The sequence below is a fragment of the Abramis brama genome (genome assembly GCF_963993115.1).
Source record: "Abramis brama genome assembly, chromosome: 24".
In the NCBI taxonomy this organism is placed as follows: Eukaryota; Metazoa; Chordata; class Actinopteri; order Cypriniformes; family Leuciscidae; genus Abramis; species Abramis brama.
In genome coordinates this window covers 14,057,879-14,078,918 of record NC_139986.1, presented here as the reverse complement: position 1 = coordinate 14,078,918, position 21,040 = coordinate 14,057,879, and the positions used below count along the sequence as shown (strand labels likewise).

The 21,040-nt window shown below is 36.5% G+C and overlaps 1 protein-coding gene across 8 annotated transcripts in view; it reads right to left on the bottom strand.

Moving 5' to 3' along the window:
- eya1 (EYA transcriptional coactivator and phosphatase 1) overlaps positions 1-21,040 on the bottom strand; it is a 72,968-nt gene that overhangs the window by 14,423 nt on the left and 37,505 nt on the right. For 4 of the 8 annotated variants that reach the window (XM_084102126.1, XM_084102125.1, XM_084102127.1 and 1 more), the window contains 8 exons: positions 19,615-19,681; positions 19,106-19,251; positions 17,528-17,665; positions 10,743-10,825; positions 10,177-10,363; positions 8,867-9,009; positions 8,017-8,100; positions 1,516-1,605 (listed from right to left, as the gene is read on the bottom strand). In XM_084102126.1, coding sequence (XP_083958252.1) covers positions 1,516-1,605; positions 8,017-8,100; positions 8,867-9,009; positions 10,177-10,363; positions 10,743-10,825; positions 17,528-17,665; positions 19,106-19,251; positions 19,615-19,681 — 938 coding nt within the window. The remainder of the gene's footprint in view (positions 1-1,515; positions 1,606-8,016; positions 8,101-8,866; positions 9,010-10,176; positions 10,364-10,742; positions 10,826-17,527; positions 17,666-19,105; positions 19,252-19,614; positions 19,682-21,040) is intronic. The other 4 variants (XM_084102128.1, XM_084102131.1, XM_084102129.1 and 1 more) reach the window with 2 other exon arrangements.

Here is a 21,040-nt window from a genome sequence, read left to right as displayed (position 1 = left end):
GTTTTATGAACAAAGGTTTGTAGTTTTTATTGTGGAAGGTAAAACATGTTACATAAAAAAAGTCACTGCCTTAAATTTTTAAGTACACTCAACTTGGATGTTTAAGTCATTGCAACTTAAATTACATTAAACTGACTTCATTTTTTTTTTAATCTAGTATAACTTAAAAGAAAGTAGAAAATTGATTAACTTATTTTGATTAAGTTAAAGCAATGTAAAAACATATGTTGTCAACTTATTGATCATATATTTTAACATGATTTTTCTAAAAAAATATATATGGATAAACAAGTAAAAAGTTGGATCAGTCGAGTGAGTGTTCATCTGGAAATATTAGTATATATACTTTATAAAAATCATTAAAGATTTCAAAGCAAAAAGACAAGTGTGAAACGACCTGAAGGGGATGCTTAGAGAATGAAAAGGCCTTTTAAACTATCAATCAGAAGACTTGTAGTTTAGGCTTGTAGCAGATTGTGTAGAACAGGTTTTGAGCATGTTGATAATATAGAGGCCTTAGAAATATGCATACCAAAATATGATACAGTTGGTTTTATAGGGTTAAGAACTTCAGAACCAGATCTGTTCGATTTGTGAATGAATCATTCATAACAGTTTAATCTGAACTGAATCAACAGATTAATTTAATAGATAAATAACAACTTAAAGTTTGGTCTCTTCTAACACAAAGCCATGGTAAAACTTCAGAAGACTTGGAATAAGAAAGAAAGTCAGGTATTTGATAACTGAATTTTTACACAGACAAAAGCTATTTCAACAAGCCATATAGAAGATCAGTTTAAATCACTAAATGACGTACTAGATCGAGCAACACCAGATCTGGTCAAACTGAATTACACTGCTATGAACACATGGAGTGCTGCCAATCACGAGTAGAAGTGACCCCACCAGTTTCGTTTTCACCCCTCACCAGGCGGGGCAGACAGACACCTAGATACCCTCTCAGTAACTGCCCCCGGGGGCAGATTTTACACTGATCCTACATGAATCAGGCAGAGCGGGCAGAGCAGCCGTTTTCAGACCGTGACTGAGAGTCAGAGACACCGAGCACACAGCATGACACGCAGACAGTCAGAGCATGTACAGAAATATTAGAAGCTGACAAATTGGCCTGGGCGGCAGGGAAGGGAGGGGGACGGTGGTGGGCGCAGGTCGGGGAGACTGACAGCGCATGTAAAATTCATAGTGTCCCATGGGCTCCGAGGTAATACTTCACCACTGAGGGACGTTAGCGAGAAATAGGCACCCTGCTATTAAATGGTTGTTGATGCTATGGCTTAAACTTTAATGGACTGCTCTTGTGCTCGTAATGTAATGTATACACTCTGTTGTGACTTATCCACATCTTGGGGCTGGGTTTTAAATATGGTCGCTAAAAAAGGCTGCAGAAGTAATCACAGTATCAGAAGGCTTGCAGTGAGCTTCATTGAAGCCAGTGAGAATAAAAAAAAAAAAAAAAGGAATCCCCAAAGCCACAAAAATTGATGGACCTACTTCCAAGTCGTTGAAGAAGAAATGTGTGTCGGCCAAGTTGAAGATCATCTCTTCCATTCTAAGTCCCAATGACACCGACGTTGGTGGATCCTGAAAAAAACCACATAGAAAAAAAAAAACCCACTCAATAATTACTTATCCTTTCCACAAAACAATATAAAAAATATATAGGCAAGCCTGAAATTCAATCCTAATATGATTCAGCTAAAACACGATGATGCTTCAGAATCAGTAACGTAGTATATTTAGCTCTGTTTAACACATTTCCCCATATTTACTTTTGGATAATGTTTATTTAATAAAATAATACATTGCTTAAACACAATAATAGATAAAAAAGTAAATGTGATCCATCAATCCATCCATCCATCCATCCATCCATCCATCCATCCATCCATCCATCCATCCATCCATCCATCCATCCATCCATCCATCCATCCATCCATCCATCCATCCATCCATCCATCCATCCATCATGCATACTTTAAAAATAATGAAATAATGAATAAAATACATAATAAAACACATCTCTGCCTATCCCGATACTACAAGGCTCAAGAATTAAGAGCTTCATTTTTCTCTAAAAAGAAACTGGGCTTAATTTTACACTCTGTAGGCAGTAAAACCCAGTCTTAGATGTGTTATGCGTTGAAATGAGCTTGAGGTCAAAGTGTCATCATAAATATATCACTGTCCACATACCTCAGAGCCAAGATCATCTTTCTACACATTACTACTGATGCATTTCACCCCCATTTCCCCCGAACAATCTTCTACCATCAGATAAAGCATTTTCCCAACTATTTGTAAAAGGCTCAAGTTGGGAATTTAATAGAAACTTCTAGGAACAGGAAGATGCACATTTTCCTACACAATACAGCGTTAGCAAGTGATGTTTAAACCTGTGCACTGGCAGTAATCAAAATGGATTACTCACTTAAAATATAATGGACTCTTTTTTTTAAAATGTATTCAGTTTCCACGGTAATGCAATACTGGCAGTAATGGTGATCTCATGGTTGTGTTAGAGCTGACACAAAGATTGGAGTGACTGCTCTCTAAATTGTTAATGAACCAGTTGCAGTGTGTTTTTCTCTTTAATACCTAGTCAACACTCACTAAGGAAGCTCATTACAAAATGACACCTTTTCATAATTACAAACTTGAGTTGGTCTAGTTGTTCCATCCATCCGTCCATCCGTCCGTCCATCCATCCATCCATCCATCCATCCATCCATCCATCCATCCATCCATCCATCCATCCATCCATCCATCCATCCATCCATCCATCCACAGTGTATATATATATATATATATATATATATATATATATATATATATATATATATATATATATATATATATATATATACATACAGTACTGTGCAAAAGTCTTAGGCATGTTAATACCCCCCCCCCACCATTTAAGTCAGTTATTTATATCTTTTGCTGTAGTGTGTCAGCAGGAAATATCAGTTTACATTTCAAAACATTCTTTTTGCCATTAATTGTAATAATCCAGTGAGATTTCTGTATGCACAAGGAGTCTGACAACAGCCGGTATGATCTGATCTCACCATCATCGAGTCCGTCTGTGATTACATGAAGAAAACAGAAACAGAAAAAACTGAGACAAACTAAATCCAGAAGAACTGCGGGAACGTCTCCAAGATGCTTGAAGAAACCTTCCTGCAAAGCTGCCTGAAAAACTATGTGCAAGTGTACCTGGACAAAAGCCGTTTTAAACGCAAAGGGTCGTTACACCATATATTGATTTGAATTAGTTAATAGAAGTTAAATCATAAATAAATTCAATTTGTGATTTTATTTTTGAAAGCATTCTCGCTTTACAGCATTTTAACACAAGTGCCAGTACTTTTCACAGTACTGTAGCTTTGCAGGAAGGTTTCTATTAGAATGATTTCTAAAGGATCATGTGATAGATTGGAGTATGACTGGAGTATAATATTATAATAATATATCACAATATTACTTTTTTTTATTCAGTATTTTTGATCAAATAAATGCAGGCTTGATGAGCAGAAGAAACTTCTTTCAAAAACATTAAAAATAGTAATGTTTCCAAACTTTTGACCTGTACTGTATATATATATATATATATATATATATATATATATATATACATATACACACACACTGGTTGATTGCTATCTTAACTAAACTGCAAATATTTAAGAGTCAGTGCATTTAAAGTGACAGTACACAGTGTTGAGACAAAGAAACACTGTATTATAAGACTAAAACAAGGCCACAGGGTTTATTAAATGGACGTTTAGACTAGCATTCAGTTTAAAATCATCTTTTTGTAATCTTCATTCCACATGGGCTTATTTTTCTAATCGGAGGCCACTATCCCGTTGTTCATTAAGAGGATAAAACGAGTGTGCGAATGAGAGAGGAAAGCAAAGGAGGGGATTTATTCCAGTGTCTGTACGGCCGTGCTGAGTCAGAGAGCTCTGCTACAGGGATTAGAGCTTAAAGCCACCTGAAGAAACGGCTGAGCTTTTTACTGATTACTTATCACACTCCACAATGAAAATGTTTTAACTGCGGACAGCAGGAGGGGAAACCACACAAGAAGAACAGAACCAGCAAAGATACTGATGAGGCTTTTAAGTTGGTGTTCACACACTTGAGTATCAAGAATTGTGTATAATAAATGGTACAGGTAATATGGTGGTACAGATAAGTCTCTTATGCTCACTTAATTTATATGATCAAAAAATACAGTAAAATAGTAATAGTGTGAAATATTATTACAATTTAAAACAACTTTTCTATTTGAATATATTTTAAAATGTAATTTACATTACTGTGATGCAAAGCTGAATTTTCAGCATCATTACTCCAGTCTTCAGTGTCACATGATACTTCAGAAATCATTCTGATATTCTGATTCGGTGCTTAAGAAACATTTTTTATTATTATTATCAATGTTGAAATCAGTTGATCTGCTTAATACTTTTGTGGAAACAATAAAAAACAGTTTTTTTTTGATAAATAGAAAGTTCAAAGGAACAGCTTTTTGTAACATAAATATCTTTACTGTAAATTTTTGATCAATTTAATTCATTCTCGCTGAATAAAATGATTTAATGATTTTTAAACTTACTGATCCCAAATTTTTGAAAGTTAGTCTGCTTTAATTTTAAACAATTAACCCTCATGTTCTGCTCAGACTGAGTTTTAGAGACATGTACATGTAATAAATGAAACCTCTAATTCTTCCATCAAATACTTGTAATATGTTCCTCTGACCAATCAAAAAACAATTAGACAGAAATGATTAAATGTGAAACATGGCTTTTATATATTATAGTAACAATTGTAACTTCCAATTTGGGGTCTGTTTGATTTGAGAAAAAAAAAAACACATCGTAGAAAAATCCAATAAAACAAATTAAATTGGCAGGAATGCATTTCTACGGTCCTTTTTGCATGTGAAAATCCATTGCAATTATTCTTTGTTTATATCTGAGGTCTCTGAGACTCCAAACTGAAGTAATATATTTCATGGAGGTCGTTGGATGCATGTTAGCAAGTTAAAATTATGTTTATAATCAGTTCTCATGAGTGCAGGAAGTCATCAACCTGATACTCCAACGTTAAGTATGTTTTCTAAGCTATAAAAAGAGTCATGGAGTCTCTCAGACTCCCAAACAGAACATGAGGGTTAATGAAAAAAATGATCAATAATTTAACTGTATATACCGAGTTGCTCTCATGTTACTTTTAATTATGAAAAACACTTTTAAATATATAGCCTAATCTAAAATAGGTCCATTCTTTGTTAAGAGTTGCTTTAAAACAGCACGTCTCAATATTGCTCCCCTCCCATCTATTCTGAGCTTGCCAGTCAGCGGACTGAATATAAACACCTGTGTATGTATCTGAAAGTTAATAAAAGCAGGTTTGGTGGTGAGAGGTATGCAAAGTGCACTTCTCCGGCCCGACGAATCCTCTCCAATTAAATCTAAACAATCATTCAGCAGGAGAGTTAAGAATACAAGCAGGCCGGAGTGCCAGAGGGTCTTCTGCTCTCGCTGCCACCTGTCCCCACACATCAGCGCCACCCGACGGGCGCCAAGTCCTCCCCTCCGAAACCCCCTCACCCCGCAAGCTTTCCCTCCGGGTCTGACGGCCACACAGCTGGCCCGAACCATCAGCTTTATGGGAGCGAGCTGCCCTGATGCCAATTAGGATAACTGAGAACCACAGCAGCGAGCTCTCCAACACGGCTCTATTTATAGAGCTCTTCCTCAACGGTCTCCCTGGAAGAAATGCATTTCGCTGGGTTTTCTTTCTGTTTATGTCATCTACGCCTCATATCGGAGAAACGTGAAGCACCTTGGTTTTTAATGTAAGGGTTTGAGATGAGTGCGCTGATATGATTTAAGAGAGCATTATGCGGTTTGTAATGTTGCAGGGTAGATGGGAAAAGCATATTTCTGGTAGAAGGGCAACGCGTAATCAGATTTCGAGAGCAGAGAGGAAGAGAAAGAATGATGGGGGCTCGCCGTCACATTATAAATGAAGGTTATTCTGGGAAAAAGACCTTAAAATCTTAAAAGGTGCTTATTCTTATTATTATCAATGTTGAAAACTTGCTTAATATTTTTGTGGAAACCGCAACACATTTTTATTCAGGATTCTTTGATGAACAGAAAGTTCAAAATATCAGCTTTTATTTGAAATAGAAATATTTCTAACATCATAAATGTCTTTCAATTTGATGCATTCTTGCTGAGTAAAAGTATTAATTACTTGAGTTTAAACTCCAATATGTACGTCTAAAAGTAATAACATAAAATTGGAAATTAATTCTCTAATTCTCCGTTCAAATTCTTGTAATATGTTCCTCTGACCAATCAAATCCCAGTAGACAGAAATTATAGCAACTTGTAATCAGATTTTTAGAGCAGAGAGGAAGAGAAGTTCTGATGGGGGCTCGCCGTCAAATTATAAATGAAGATCGGTTTGGGAAAAAGACCTTAAAATCAGAGGGGTGACCAAACAGGCTCAGTTGAAGTGTGTGTGTGTGTGTGAGAGAGAGAGAGTGGATGCGGTTGAGGCGCTCTCAGAGTTTTGCTTCTTTACCCAGCATGCTCAGCCAAGATAAAGTAAATAAACAGTGCAGGGTCGAGGGCCAGGGCTCCCTCACCCTTAAAACAAAACACCACCCCCATCAAACACCCTGCCTGAGGAACAAAGAGAACAAACCAGCCGCCGGGCCCCGTTCCACTGACATCCGAGCGCTGCTGTCATCTACACTCACCACAAAGAAAAAACCCTTCAAGAAGCTCAGCCAAAAAATGCCAAGTCTGTGATTTATTCCCTCAAACAAGGAAGCAGCTTTCTACATTCTTCAGACACAAAGCGGGTTTAAAAACACACGCATGTTGAACCCAGACTTCGCGATTTTTGTCAAAATATAATCTGGTGAATTAAACGTGCAGTTGCACAAGTAAAATAAAAGCATGAGATCATTGACGAAGCCTGAGAATTTCAGATCGCCGTATTTCCCAAATTGTTTGTTTTGAAAGTTCAAATATAGCTTATGATGGTTTATATTAAAATAACAAATACAATTACCACAGAAGTAAACTAGTTTTTGATTGCATGTTCATAACCCTTTTGAACCTGCTAAATTTGTCATTATGTATTAATACAATTATCCTATAAACAAATGCAAAAATTTAGATTTAACATACCAAATATATATAGGCAAGGCAAGGCAAATACACTACAAAACGTTTGGGGACAGTAGGTTGTTTTTTTTAAAGAAATTAATACTTTTATTCAGCAAAGATGCCTTAAAATGAAGCATTAGACATAAATAAATAATGTTACAAAATATTTCTATTTCAAATAAATGCTGAACTTTCTAGTAATTAAAAAATTCTAAAAAATGTATTACAATTTCCACAAAAATATTTTGTTTCTTGAACAAGAAAATCAGCATATTAGATCATGATTTCTGAAGGATCATGCGACGCTTTGCCATCACAGGAATAAATAACATTTTAAAATATATTCAAATAGAAAACTATATTTAGTCAAATAAATGCAGCCTTCTTTCAAAAACATAAATAGGGAATTTTTGAAAACATGTTTCTTAACTTTCATCAACTTTGCTATAACACATTAGCCTCACTTAAAGGGTGGTTTCGGGCAAACACTTAATTAAACCTAACAATGAAACATTTCTGAAGGACAAAAAACCCTTAAGAAGTGTCAATGGACATTCTCGGTGCAACTGGTTTGTAATCCATGCCTGTACCAGCCACATAACTCAGACAGCTGCGGGCCGAGCTGAATGCCTGCGAGGCCTCGACGATCATATTAAAAAAAGAAACAATTACTCTGAACTCTGAGTTCCTCGAAGCTGGACGCTGTACCCAAACAGACCCCTTTTCTGTGTATTTTTCTAAACTTTGCCGCAATATTTGCCTGTGTTTGCATTCAAAATACATCACTTACCCTTCCGAATCTGTTGGCGTAAGATCCCGTGAGCAAGGAATGGAAAACGATGATTGTTTCATCCAAGTCCCAAATGAACACGCGCTGAGAAAAGAAAGAGCAAAATCAATGGCTCACTCAGCATGCAAGATGATCTGATTGTCAATAAGAAGGGTGCATGGATTCATGTGCCCTGGGAATGGTAGATACACAGCCCTGATGGTCACCATAGCACCCCGCAACTGCGGGATGAACCACCACCGGACCATCCATCCATCCCCTGCCCCTGATGCATTAACACAATCGATACCAACAAACTAATTAACTAGATTTGTTAACATGCTATGATGTCAGCTTGCTAATGGGGCCGAAACGTTCCTGAGATTCAGATCATGTTAATGAAAAGACCACAACCCGTGATCTGAACTGTGCAGCTCAAATATGACCAAGATATAAATAATGCATTTCTACATGATTCAAAATCTGAATTCTAATTTTGAGCTCTACACACACAACTAAATGCTGACAATTTGCTGACTAAATGCTGACCTGTTTTTTTAGTCTTCATGTCGAAACATGTGATGTGCACACTAAATAAACAGACAGAATGCCTATTAAGGTGTTTGCATGCAAAGCGAAGCATGCAAAACAAAGCTTTCACCAAAAAACCCTCTGTTTAGGGCATTTACATGTTGTAACATGTAAAATTGAGCATGTAAAAGCACACTTTAAACATGTCGATGCATTGTTTTTAAGGTAAAGGAGAGAGCAGAACTGACACTTCTGGATTATCAAAAGTATCTGGATGGTAATGAATTCTATCACTGCCTTTCCAGTCAGATACACTGAGAGAGCAGCAGTGGTCCAATACCTCAAGGTCAGAGTCAGGAGGTGGGGACGGGTTATTGTTCCTCCTTCCCCGGCCACGTGACTTTCCATCTGAAGCTCGGCGCAATCGATCTGATTCTGAATCTTTAATGGGCGTTGATGGACTGTGGATTGTACTGTACTCTCCTGCAAGGAAAAAAGAAAGGCAAAAAGTATATCAAAAGAGGAAAATAAAAAAGGCTTTCACCTTCACATTGTGGCTGGATCCGTTTACCTCATCTGTAGCTGCTGCCCACATGCTCTAATATCATGCTGTTTATCTGATCTCCTTATACCCTAGATACCATTTCAGCTTTAGTTATGGCAATGGGGGTGTTATGCACTATATCATCCTTTCTTAATTTTGGGTTTACAAGCTTTTGGAAATAAAGGCGTGAATGAAATACTGTATATATATTATAACAGTTTGGTTCTCGACTTTGATTGGCTGAACATCATTTCAATAGTGCAGATACATAGTCCAACAGCACTGAAATGTTGCATCGTTTGTACCTGACTGTCTGCGTTTGCAGCATTCCAGGGTAAAATAATTAAAACAATAAAACTAAAATTAAGTATTTTAAATGCTACAAGTGAATTTGGGCATCATTATAACGAATATATATTTATAAAAATACAATTCATTATAAATATATAATATCATAATATATTTTTGCAACTTAACAACTTAATAAAATTAAGTTGAGATATTATGTTTTTTTAAAATCATTTTCAAAGATTAACTTGGATGACAGCACAGGTAATCTAAATGTACTTACAACAATACTGATATTAAGTACAGAAAATGTTCAACTTAACTAAACAGTGATAGGCTACAGAAGTGTCACACTGTAAGTAAAAAACAGAAAAGTACTGGCAATTTTCTGCCAGGATATTTTCTCTTAAATTTACGAACATTTCCTTTAATCTCCGGTTTCATAGACAAGGTTTAAGATAGTCCCATACTAAAATGCATGTTTGAGCTGTCTTAACTGAAAGCAACTTGTACTGACACATCTTAAAATATATCAGTGCCAATGCTTTGTCTCAAAATGCACATCAGTAATGTTTTTTTCTAAGGCACATTTATAAAAGCTACTTAAATGCCCTAATTGAACTAAGGCCTAATCCTGGCTTAATCTAAGCCCTGTCTGTGAAACCGGGCCAAAGTGTAATTCAAAATACAGGAAAAAAATTTGTGAAAAATCATTACGGGGAACTCCAGTACATTTATGGACTTATTTTAGTGTTTCAAAATCAGCAAATCACATCTTGTCTTTGCAGCAACTTTCCCCCCAAACTGAACTCTCTTACCTGCCGGCGGCTCTGAGAGGGCCTGGCTGGTGATCGCTGATGGAGGTTCCTGTAGAGTGTAGGTGGCAGTGGTGGAGGGTGTGGTGGGGCTGGTGTTGTTACTAGTCATGTATGGAGAGGTGTAGGGGCTACTGTTGTAATACTGCGCATACTGAGTCTGGCCAAAAGCTGGGTAGGAGGGGTAGTCCTGCAGAAAGACATCAAGGCGGTAATGTGAGATAGCAGCACACAACGCTGCTACTTTACAGGGCAGATTCCAAAACGTAAATGTGAACATATGTCTCCTGTGTGCTACATCTGGACAGCGATCTGTCTTCACTTTTTTTCCCCTCTGCTCGTGGCATAATTCATACGCGAAAAGAGCAAGAGGTAATCCTTGCGTACAGTGGTCGAGACATTTAGAGTGATTCATATCATGTGAGTAATATGCGAGCGTACACATGTTCTATAAAGACTTACAGGAGGAAGGAAAAAAAATACCGAGCACATGTGCCAAATGGAGGAAATACAATTTCAACGTGTGCTACAGACTAGATAGTCAGAGATAGAAATTCAATTACAGCTACCTGTTGTGTACTATTAAATCCAGTTGAGTTTGTGAGGGAATTGCTTCCAGCGTACAGCCCTGAAGTTGTTGTAAAACTGCCTCCTACAAGAGAAAGAGACATAATGGTGAGAAATCACAATGAAAAACACACAGAAAGACTGAATCGAATGAGGCTTTGGCTATGTCTACATTAATCAGGGTACATTTGAAAACAATGTTTCACTGTGAAACACTCGCTTTCCAAAAGTTTCTCGTCCATACTGAAACATCGGAAAACACTTAAAGGGATAGTTCACCTAAAAATGAAAATTCTGTCATCATTTACTCGCCCTCAATTTTTCCAAAACTTCATGGATTACTTTCTTCTGCTGAACACAAAATAAGATATTTTGAAGAATTTGGGTAACCAAATGGGTAAAATACTACGGAAGTCAATGTGGCCCATTAACTGTTTGGTTACCAACATTGTTCAAAATATCTTCTTAACACAGCACAGACATAAGGCCAATTCACACCGCACAGACAAACTGCAAAAAACACGTTTTTGGGGTTTGTCTGCGTTTTTTTCCCCCACCCTCATGTTCAAATGAGCGTTTGCCAGTGTCTGTTTGGGCAGAGTGAACATGACAGTTATTTTTCATAAAATTCTAAATCCAACGGTCAACTTGTTTGCTGGCGTTTTTCTGTGCGGCCTGAATTGGCCTATACCGGTACAAGCATAGATATCAATGGTACAATGTGTGCCACATGACTAAGTATGCGTCATTTTTGAATATCACTGTTTTGCACAATCCACACTACAACGTGAAAATGCAGGACAAAAACGCTGCCTCAGTGTGGACGGAGAGCCAAAACTTAGAGATAATTATGCTTTTCAAATGTATCCAGATTAGTGTAGACATAGCCTTTGTTTGCAACTGATGTAAAAGACATCATTCAAAATAAATGACATTTTTAAATCGTAGATGGGGGCTGAGCCAAGCATGACCTAAACTACCTCAAGCGCATTTAAGACAAAGCCTTGCAGGTACTATAGGGGCATGAGGGGTTGTGTATGTGTGTGTGTGTGTGTGTTGGTGGGTGGGATATAACAGTGGCTCTATCTTTTCTCTCCATATCAGTGATTGGATCTTTGCTGATGGTCGGAAAGAAAGAGGAAAGGGGGTTGGGTCTATTATTTCATCCTTCGCTACCTTTACAATGACAGACACAGTGCCACTGTTGTGACCGAGGGGGAGGGAGATGGGAGGTCTTTTTACCTGACATCCTGCCTCAATAAATATGCATATCTGTCTTCTTTTCAAGCTGCTCAAAGAAGCACCTTCTGGGTAATTAAATCTCTCTATGGAGAGATAGCATCTAATGACTTAATAACATACATGACATGAGTTATAGGGGCCGGGACAGCCTGGAGGTACGTTGTGTTTCGAGGTGTTTCTTGGAGTCAAAGTACTCAAAACACACTGAAATTCTCAAGGGGGGATTATTCTGGGTTCAGTACAAGTTAAGCTCAATCAATGGAAAATTATTTAGAATTGTCACCCTGGGTTACAGTGAGGCACTTATAATGGAAGTGAATAGGGCCAATTTGTAAACATTAAAATACTCACCGTTTCAATAGTATAGCCATAAGATGCAAATAATATGTCTTAACGTGATCTCTGTAAATTGCTTACTAACCACGACAACATAACCCTAAAACAGTGCTATGCTTTTACTTATCTTTTTTTTAAATGTAGCTTTTATTTTTATAATTTCATTTTCATTATATATATATATATATATATATATATATATATATATATATATATATATATATATATATATATATATGTGTTATTTTTGCTATGTATGTTGTTTTGTCATTTTTATTCGTTTTTTTTTTATATTTCTATTTAGCTTTCAATCAAGTTTTAGTTTTAGAAATTGTAGTACTTCAAATTAAACTTATTGTATCACAGTTATTTGCAAAGGCAACATCTCTAATTTTCAAGTTTTTGTTTTATTTCATGTTTATTTCAATTAACAAAAACAATTTTAATAGTTTTAGTTTTAGTGAATTCTAACAACAATACTGTAGAAATGCTAACAATTTTACAGCTGAAGAGATTCACAGGTATCAACAGAAGAAGTAAAAGCTTATTTCTTTTAAATCCTCCAGAAACGGGCACCCTTCACTTCCATTGTAAGCGTCTCACTAACCTCAAAGTTTTATTTTGCAAACTAACATAACCTGGCGATAAACCAATGAACACAACCTGCTGCAAAGAGTTGTGGGTAACCTTGGAGTCATCAGTTATATCTTTTACAGAAATTTTACAAAATTAACTCAATGTTTAAATAAAAGGGTAACTGTACAGAAGCTATCAACAAAATAAATAAACAGAAGCACAGTCTTTCATCTTCTGGTCTTCTGGAAAATGTGGTGGTGGTGGTGGTGGTGGTGGGGGGGGTTCAGACTGTAACAAACATACAACGGCTTTACTTGTGGACTACTGTCTGGCTCAATCAGCAAGTTTGTTTCTTTTGTTCCAGTTTTTTCTTCTTCTTTTTTTCTGTTAAATAACAGCAAGAGGTGCTCTAAAAGCTGTTGACTTCCTCTCCAGACTCAGGCCGTCATTTAAAGCGAGACGCATCAAACTCCCATTGCACAACAAATTAGCTAAATCCACAGTTCAAAAAGTCATAAAAGCCAGGACTCGTAGGAAAGCAGTTGACTCCAGAGAGAGTCCGGAGCCACATAAAAGCCAAGCAAGACCCCCTCCGGTCCCAAAAGAATGACTCCATGCTGGGGAGAGGCCTGGTTTTTCCCAGGGGCAAAAAAACTCCCCCATTCCTCCCCCTTCTCCGCTCTGTCTTGCTCCAGTTAGTTCACTCAAGACGAGACACTGGCTCTCCTTATGGCCTCTCCAATTGGGAGTCCATTTGCTGTGCTTGATCAGTCCTCTTTTGCCATGGGCTATGTCTATCATCAGTGCACAATATTTGTAGCAGAAGTTTTGTAGGCCTCTCTAGGGAGCAAGCGATCAAGTCCAGATGGGCTTCTTTAAAAAGCAGTCTGCTGCTCCTCTCACACGGTGTGCAGAATGGAGGGAGGCACAATTGTTGCTGTAATTATCATCTACTTTTAGTGAAAAAATCAGCGAGACATGCCTCTCTCGCTCTACTCTTGCTTTAGAGCCGTTATGTTTATGAAAAAGGAAGCAAAGCTCAAACAGGTGTGAAACTGGAAAATTGAGTTTCAAAACTGAGTGAAATGCTGTCAAGAACATTCATAGATGTCAGAGCGAATTAAATCTCAGCTAAATTACAGAAAATTATTATTTCTTTATTAATTAAAGCTCATGCTTTTGTTTCATTTATTTATATTTAGATTAATTCAGACTAAAATTATTAATTTATATTTATTAATGTAAGATCATACATAAGTATATATATAAGTATATTTATTTTTATTTAGATTAATTCAAAAACTTTTTATCTGTATTAAAGCAATAAACCTCATATATATATATATATATATATATATATATATATATATATATATATATATAAATAAATAAATAAATAAATATATATATATATATATATATATATATATATATATATATATATATATATATATATATATATATATATATATATATATATATATACACACACTACCGTTCAAAAGTTTTAGATCGATAATATTTTCTCATGTTTTCTCAGTCTCTTCTGCTCACCAAGGCTGCATTTATTTGATCCAAAATACAGCAAAAACAGTAATACTGTGAAATATTTTTTTTAAAGTATAAATATAATTTATTCCTGTGATCAAAGCTGAATTTTCAGCATCATTACTCCAGTCTTCAGTGTCACATGATCCATTAGAAATCATTCTAATATGCTGATTTGCTGCTCAAGAAATATTATTATTAATATCAATGTTGAAAACAGTTGTGTACAATTTTTTTTTTCAGGATTCTTTGATGAACAGAAAGTTCAGAAGGACAGCATTTATCTAAAATAGAAATCTTTTGTAACATTATAAATGTCTTTAATGTAACTTTTGATCAATTTAATGCATCTTTGCTGAATAAAAGTATTAATTTCTTTGATTTCTTTCTAAAAAGAAAATCTCACTGACCCCAAACTTCTGAATGGTAGTGTATAATGTTACAAAAGCTTTCTATTTCAGATAAATGCTGTTCTTTTTAACTTTCGGTTCATCAAAGAATCATACAAAAAAAAAAAAAAAAAAAAAAAAAAAAATCAACACTGAATGATTTCTTGAATAATAATAAATGTTTCTTGAGCAGCAAATTAGCTATATTAGAATGATTTTTGAAGGATAATGTGACACTGAAGACTGGAGTTATGATGCTGAAAATTCAGCATTGCGTCACATGAATAAATAGCATTTTCAAATATATTCAAATAGAAAACAGTTATTTTAAATTGTAAAACAAATATTTCACAATATTACAATTTTTACTGTATTTTGGATCAAATAAATGCAGCCTTGGTGAGCAGAAGAGACTGCTTTTGAAAACATGAAAAAAATCTTATCTAAAACGGTAGTGTACAGTATATATACAATTACTTGATATCCAGATTAATGAATCAAATCAGATTAATGAATGAAATAATCACAATATTTACTGAGAAACTCAATAATTATACAATTTTGGCATACCGGTAAATAATTTAATAGACATCACAATAGAAGTAGCTTTACAAGTCAATATATTATTTGTTTTATTTCCATAAAATTGAACAAAAGCCTGATCACTGACACCTGAATCTTGATACAGTCAGAGTGTTCAAATTACCATATTATTGCACTATTTTGTGATATTTATGATAATCCCACAATATGCGACGACTCCAGACCTCATCATTTTAAGCCAGGAAGGTTCTTCTGTGTTACATTTCTGGATCGTGATCAGAGAAAGCCTGTGCCGTTCCATTAGACATGAAAGAGCACTGTAAAAACATTAATTTAATTGTATTCCCTCTGACAGCTGGGTGCAGGCTCGCTCTACTAGGGTTATGGGACAGCAGTTGGTATATCGTATAATGGGGGGTCTACATTTGGCTACCGTGTTGAGACTTTTCCTCTGAGTCCAGACCTGCCTAATCGATGAGGCACAGAGAGGAAGCCAATAGAGACAGACTGGCCTGGTTAATGGTCATCTGTCATCTGCTCTTGCAGTTAGTGGCTAATGTGTTTATGGCTGAATGGGCTTTGAAAGGAAAAAGGAAAGAGGAATTTTGAAGAATTTTGAAAGACGTGGTCTATTTTTTGGAAAAGAGCTGCGTGAAGATGATCATCCGGTTTGGAATGACATAAGGGTGAATAAATTATGGCATAATTTTCATTTTTGGGTTAACTATTCCTTTGAGGACTATTCATACCAAATTTTTACTCTACATCCTTATGCATCGCTTTCTGCCAGGACTTTTTATGTGATTTTCCCAAATAACGGAAGTGACCTCGACGTCCGGGTTAGCGGTAGCATAAGCCATCAGACAAGTGTTATTTAAATAAACTCCTGATGTACTTACAAACTTTCCAATGCCTCATTTTATGAGTACAGAACTTATTTGTACTACTGTAGAAGTTTGGTACCATTCCGGGCATTTTTAGTGGGGTAATTTACGAGATACATCCTTGGATCCATTAGCGCCTGCACTAAGCCATTCGGCTGATATCTCTAAATAAGCTCTAACTTTAATAATGTTCGACCAAGGGAAAAAAGGCTTCTGGGGGGGTGTTTGGCTCAAGGTCATGGTGCAAAGGACCCTAGATTGATTTTACTCCGTACCATCCCTCATTTTTAAATGAAACAAAACATCTCTACAAACTCCTAAGTCCAAAATATCCTATTGCGATGAGCATTCAAATGCTTTTATTTGACAAATAGGTTGATTTTTTTTTATCATGGATGCTAAACAAGGTCCTTATTCCCAAAATTATTCCAAAAATGTCTCAGATTTGGTATCAGACACCTTGTGAATAGATTTGATGCCCACTTTGGGTTCTATACTTTCATGACATTTAGTCTTATTGGACTTGAACGGTGTGAACAGGCCTTTAAATTTCTGCGGTCGGAACAGGGTAACACTTACAACCCTAGTGTTGAAGCAGCATCAGCAGAAACAGAAAGTTTCTACTTATGAGGCATGGAAAAGAAGCTTCCACAGACCACATATGTCACATTATTTATTGTGAGATGCTCTGGAGAGATTTCAAAAACATGGAGATGTTTCTACTGTCACACATTATTTGGAGATTAGAGAGCTCAAACTAGCACTAACTGTTGGAGGCCCGAAGGAAAACACTAGAGGGAGAAAGACGGGAGAAACGGAACGACAGAAAAAGACTGTTGGCTTTGGAGCTGGGACAATGTCTCAGAAACCCCCCCCCCAAAAAAACACTGGGTGGCAGGAAATTTGCTTGATGCACGTTTAATTCCCAGTACGTAAGTGTGACTTCCATGAACTGACCTCAAAGATGAGAGTACTTGAGAATGTACATGGCCAAGTGCGAAGGAGAAAAAGATTGGTCTTAAAGAGGAAAAAGGGATTTTTTTCCCATCTGTGTTGTTTCTCTTCAGGCTTAACGCAAAAAAGACTGTGTCCAACTACAACCTAATAAAACCATCTGCTCGGGGATGTTATGAATTGGTCCGTGTCTGCCATTAATTGTGTCCTCTTTTGAAGGGGGCCTGAAGGAATCACTTTTGAAGGAATCACGGCTCTATTTTGTCACTCCATTGGGAAGAGCAAAAAGGGAAAAGAGAAGAGGGTGATCCTGACCTTGCATCTGGTAACTGTAGGGTGCTTGTCCCGTCTGAGGCGTAGAGAAGCTGGAACTGTAGCTGAGGAAACCACTCTGGCCTGGAGACTGGGCCTGGGTCAAACCACCCTCTGTCTTGATGCCTGCCCACAATGGACCTAAATCAGTTAGTGACACCAGAGCAGTATGATGCACAATCCTCAGTGTTACTCTTTCCACTTCAATCAAGAATGAAAGATAATGGTGGCTTGTTTCGCACAGGGCCATGGTTCAAGCAACCTTTGCATTGAAGTGTTTGGGCCAAACCCAGCACAGATTTCCAAGAATTTGCTGGTCGGAGTTAAAACAAACCTGTTTTTTGATTAGATTGAATCAGGCCCAATGAAGGTTTGCGTTTTGCTTCCACTCAAACAAACACGTGAACTCTCGGGAGCATATTCAAGATTGTTCTACCTAAACAACATTATCTGTGCGCATATTTTCGCAAAGGTTTCACAACGTTCAAAACCCTTGGAAAAACATTTCTAGCTTGAGTTGGGTTCAGTGTGTGCACGATGAACTGAAATCTTTATATCTCCCATATCTGTCGAACTAGCATGAAATTAGCAACTGTCAGGAAGAGTCACTGAGTCTGCAAACGCAAAACAAAAGGTCAGCAGAGTCCCAAGTTTCGACTGAAGGTGGGAAAAGGAGCTACTAAGGGCTGAGGTAAGCGTTAGCATAATCTTAGTGATCAGTATATTGTTAGCTAAGTTTTAGAATCAATCTTAAAGCTACATGCTAAGTTTTGAACTAAATGCTAAACTGCGTCTCACTGTATGACTTTCAGTTTAATTAAATGCATCAAAGGAGCCAATAAACATTAAATATTGGCCTGTTTTCACCAAAGGAAGGAAATATCTAAAAAGTAAGGTATGCACAATAAACCTGGTAGTAAGGTTTAAAAAGTTAGGTAATGTAATGTTTGCTAAGTAGACTAGACATAATTGACAAAAAACATGAAAATGTTTATAAAGATGTTCAAATTTCCATCACAGTCATTAAAATTCTGAAACATTTGCACACCTTTTAATAAAGATTCCATTATTCCATATTAATGTATTGTATTGTATTTTTAGAGTATGGCAGAACATACAGAAATGGGTCCCATATACAGTATGGATCTTTATATTAGCTGTCTTTAACTAACATTTGAATTAATCATTTGACACAATGCACTTATTATGTACATGCATCTTTTTACAGAGTATTTATATCATTATAATTACCTGCATTTAATTACATCTGTAATTAATTTCTGTAATTACAGCTATGATTACACTTTTGACCCTTCCTTTAACCCACCCTTAAACCACCAAACCTGTCCCTAAACTTATCCATATTCAACCTCAATAGCAACACAAATGTTTTGCAATACAACATCAATACAATAAGTACATTGTAGTTATTTTTGGATGCAAGTACATAGTGGTTAAAGACACCTAATATATAATTTGACCCAGAAATGTTTTGTAAGGGTTGGAGTTCATTTGCTTGAGTGAAAAGCAAAGCCCAACCAAAACCTTTAAAGCATAGAAAAGAATAAGTGAATCAGTTACCATAGGCTGGAATCCCATAGGGCTGGACTGGCTGAGAGTATGTGCCATAGGCAGCAGCCTGCTGCATTCCTGTGGTGTATTGCGTCTGTCCGTACGCGGCCATATTTTGGGCGGAAGGAGTCGGAAGAATGTGTGGATAGGGTCTGCTATTTGAGAGCAAAGTAAGAGAAAAGGGAGACGTGTAGTTTTACCCAAAAGCCCATATCGTAAAATTTGCTCAAAGACAAATTCTGTGTGATTCTGCTACTTAATCATAAATATTTGGCCAAGCTGTGAAACGGAGAAAAATCTAGCCATTAAGCAGCTGATATACATTGCGAAAGAAAAATAAATCACAAGGGAAATTTTCGCAAGATAATAATTACAACAGATTTTGGAATATGCAAGCTGCAGACATCAATGAAAACAAAGCAGCCGGAGAGTCCAGAATCTGGCAGAAGGATCTAATTAAAGGCCCAAATGAAGTTGGATGCTGCTTATTTTTTAAAGAAAAATAAAAGAAGCCTTACTTGGAAGGGTAAATCTGGGGAGAGAACTGGTGAGTTTGTCTTGGGCTGAAGCCACTGGTTCCAATGGCTGTGGAGAGTTAAAAAGAAAAGAGGCAAGCACATTCAAACATTAAAAAATAAGGCAAATATTATTCTTTGCCAACAGAACTTCTGGAATCCAAGGAAACAGTAATTACATTGCATTACACTATTTATTTCACTAACCTTATTTTAGGTTGATAAATTAAGAGCAATAACGAAGTAAAATAATCAGGTAATATGGGAGCGTTTTTCGGCTGACTTGTATACATAAAAAAAAAAAAAAAAACTACACAGGATGGAAAGGCCCAGTGTCCACAAACACGCACACACACAGAGCTGGGAATGATGTATAGCTGTGCACACTGGAGGGTTTAAAGTGGACTGTACAATGAGAAATCATCAGGCCTGATTGCAGGTAAGTAGTACACATAAGGAGCCTTCATTAGACACATACCGGCCCTGTGGTTCCCAGCCCTTAATGACGGTGTGGAGGGCCATTCAGTTAACTCACACAAACACCACAGAGCAACATGAGATCTTTTGATGTGCCAGTGAATGCATGGCTTAAGTCTGGGAACTTGCGCTCAAATTGTAGTGCCCTTAAAAGGTACCTTTCACGGCAAACAATATAACATGAAAAAACCTTTATATAAAACATAGGATTTCAAATCATAACTAAATAATTTATTATTATTACTGTAATACATTATATAATACAATTATAAAATATAATTATTATTATTATTATTATTCATTAATGTTTAACAACAACAACAACAGCAATAATAATAATACAAATATAAAGAAACATTTAACTGTAAGTATTCAATTTTTTTTTTGTATAATAACTACTAATAATATTATTAGGCTGGCTATTGCAATTTATAGATTGATAGATATAAGCCTAGGTCCTTTGTGCATTCCCATTTGTAGGGTTTGGATGTCTTTCTTTGGGGTGAAGGTATTCCGAATATTGTGGCGATCTTGCCTTTTGTGAATAATTGTCTGTGACATCTAAAGTAAGGGCTAGTTAAGTAGCTCTTGCTCAATGTAACTCTATTCTCAGTGCCCTGAAAACGGGGCCTTTTCCCCCACACTTCAGCACCTGGTCTGGGCAAACACCAAACCTCTGCACAACTGCATCCCCTGAGTATGAAACAGTCTCAAATGACTTCATTTCATTCATATTCTCAGAGATAGAAGTCCGAGCCATGATTTATATGAGTCTAACATAAAGGTATCAGGTACTTAGTCAAATAGGTAGGGAAATAAGACAAATTATCAGGAATGTAATACTCCATGAAGAGTTTTTGCATTTGCTTAGTAAGTAATGTGAGGAGTCTATAACATGGAGTAGATCTATCTAAATTTGTATGCGCAAGTTTGAAAATAGACCATTGAGAGT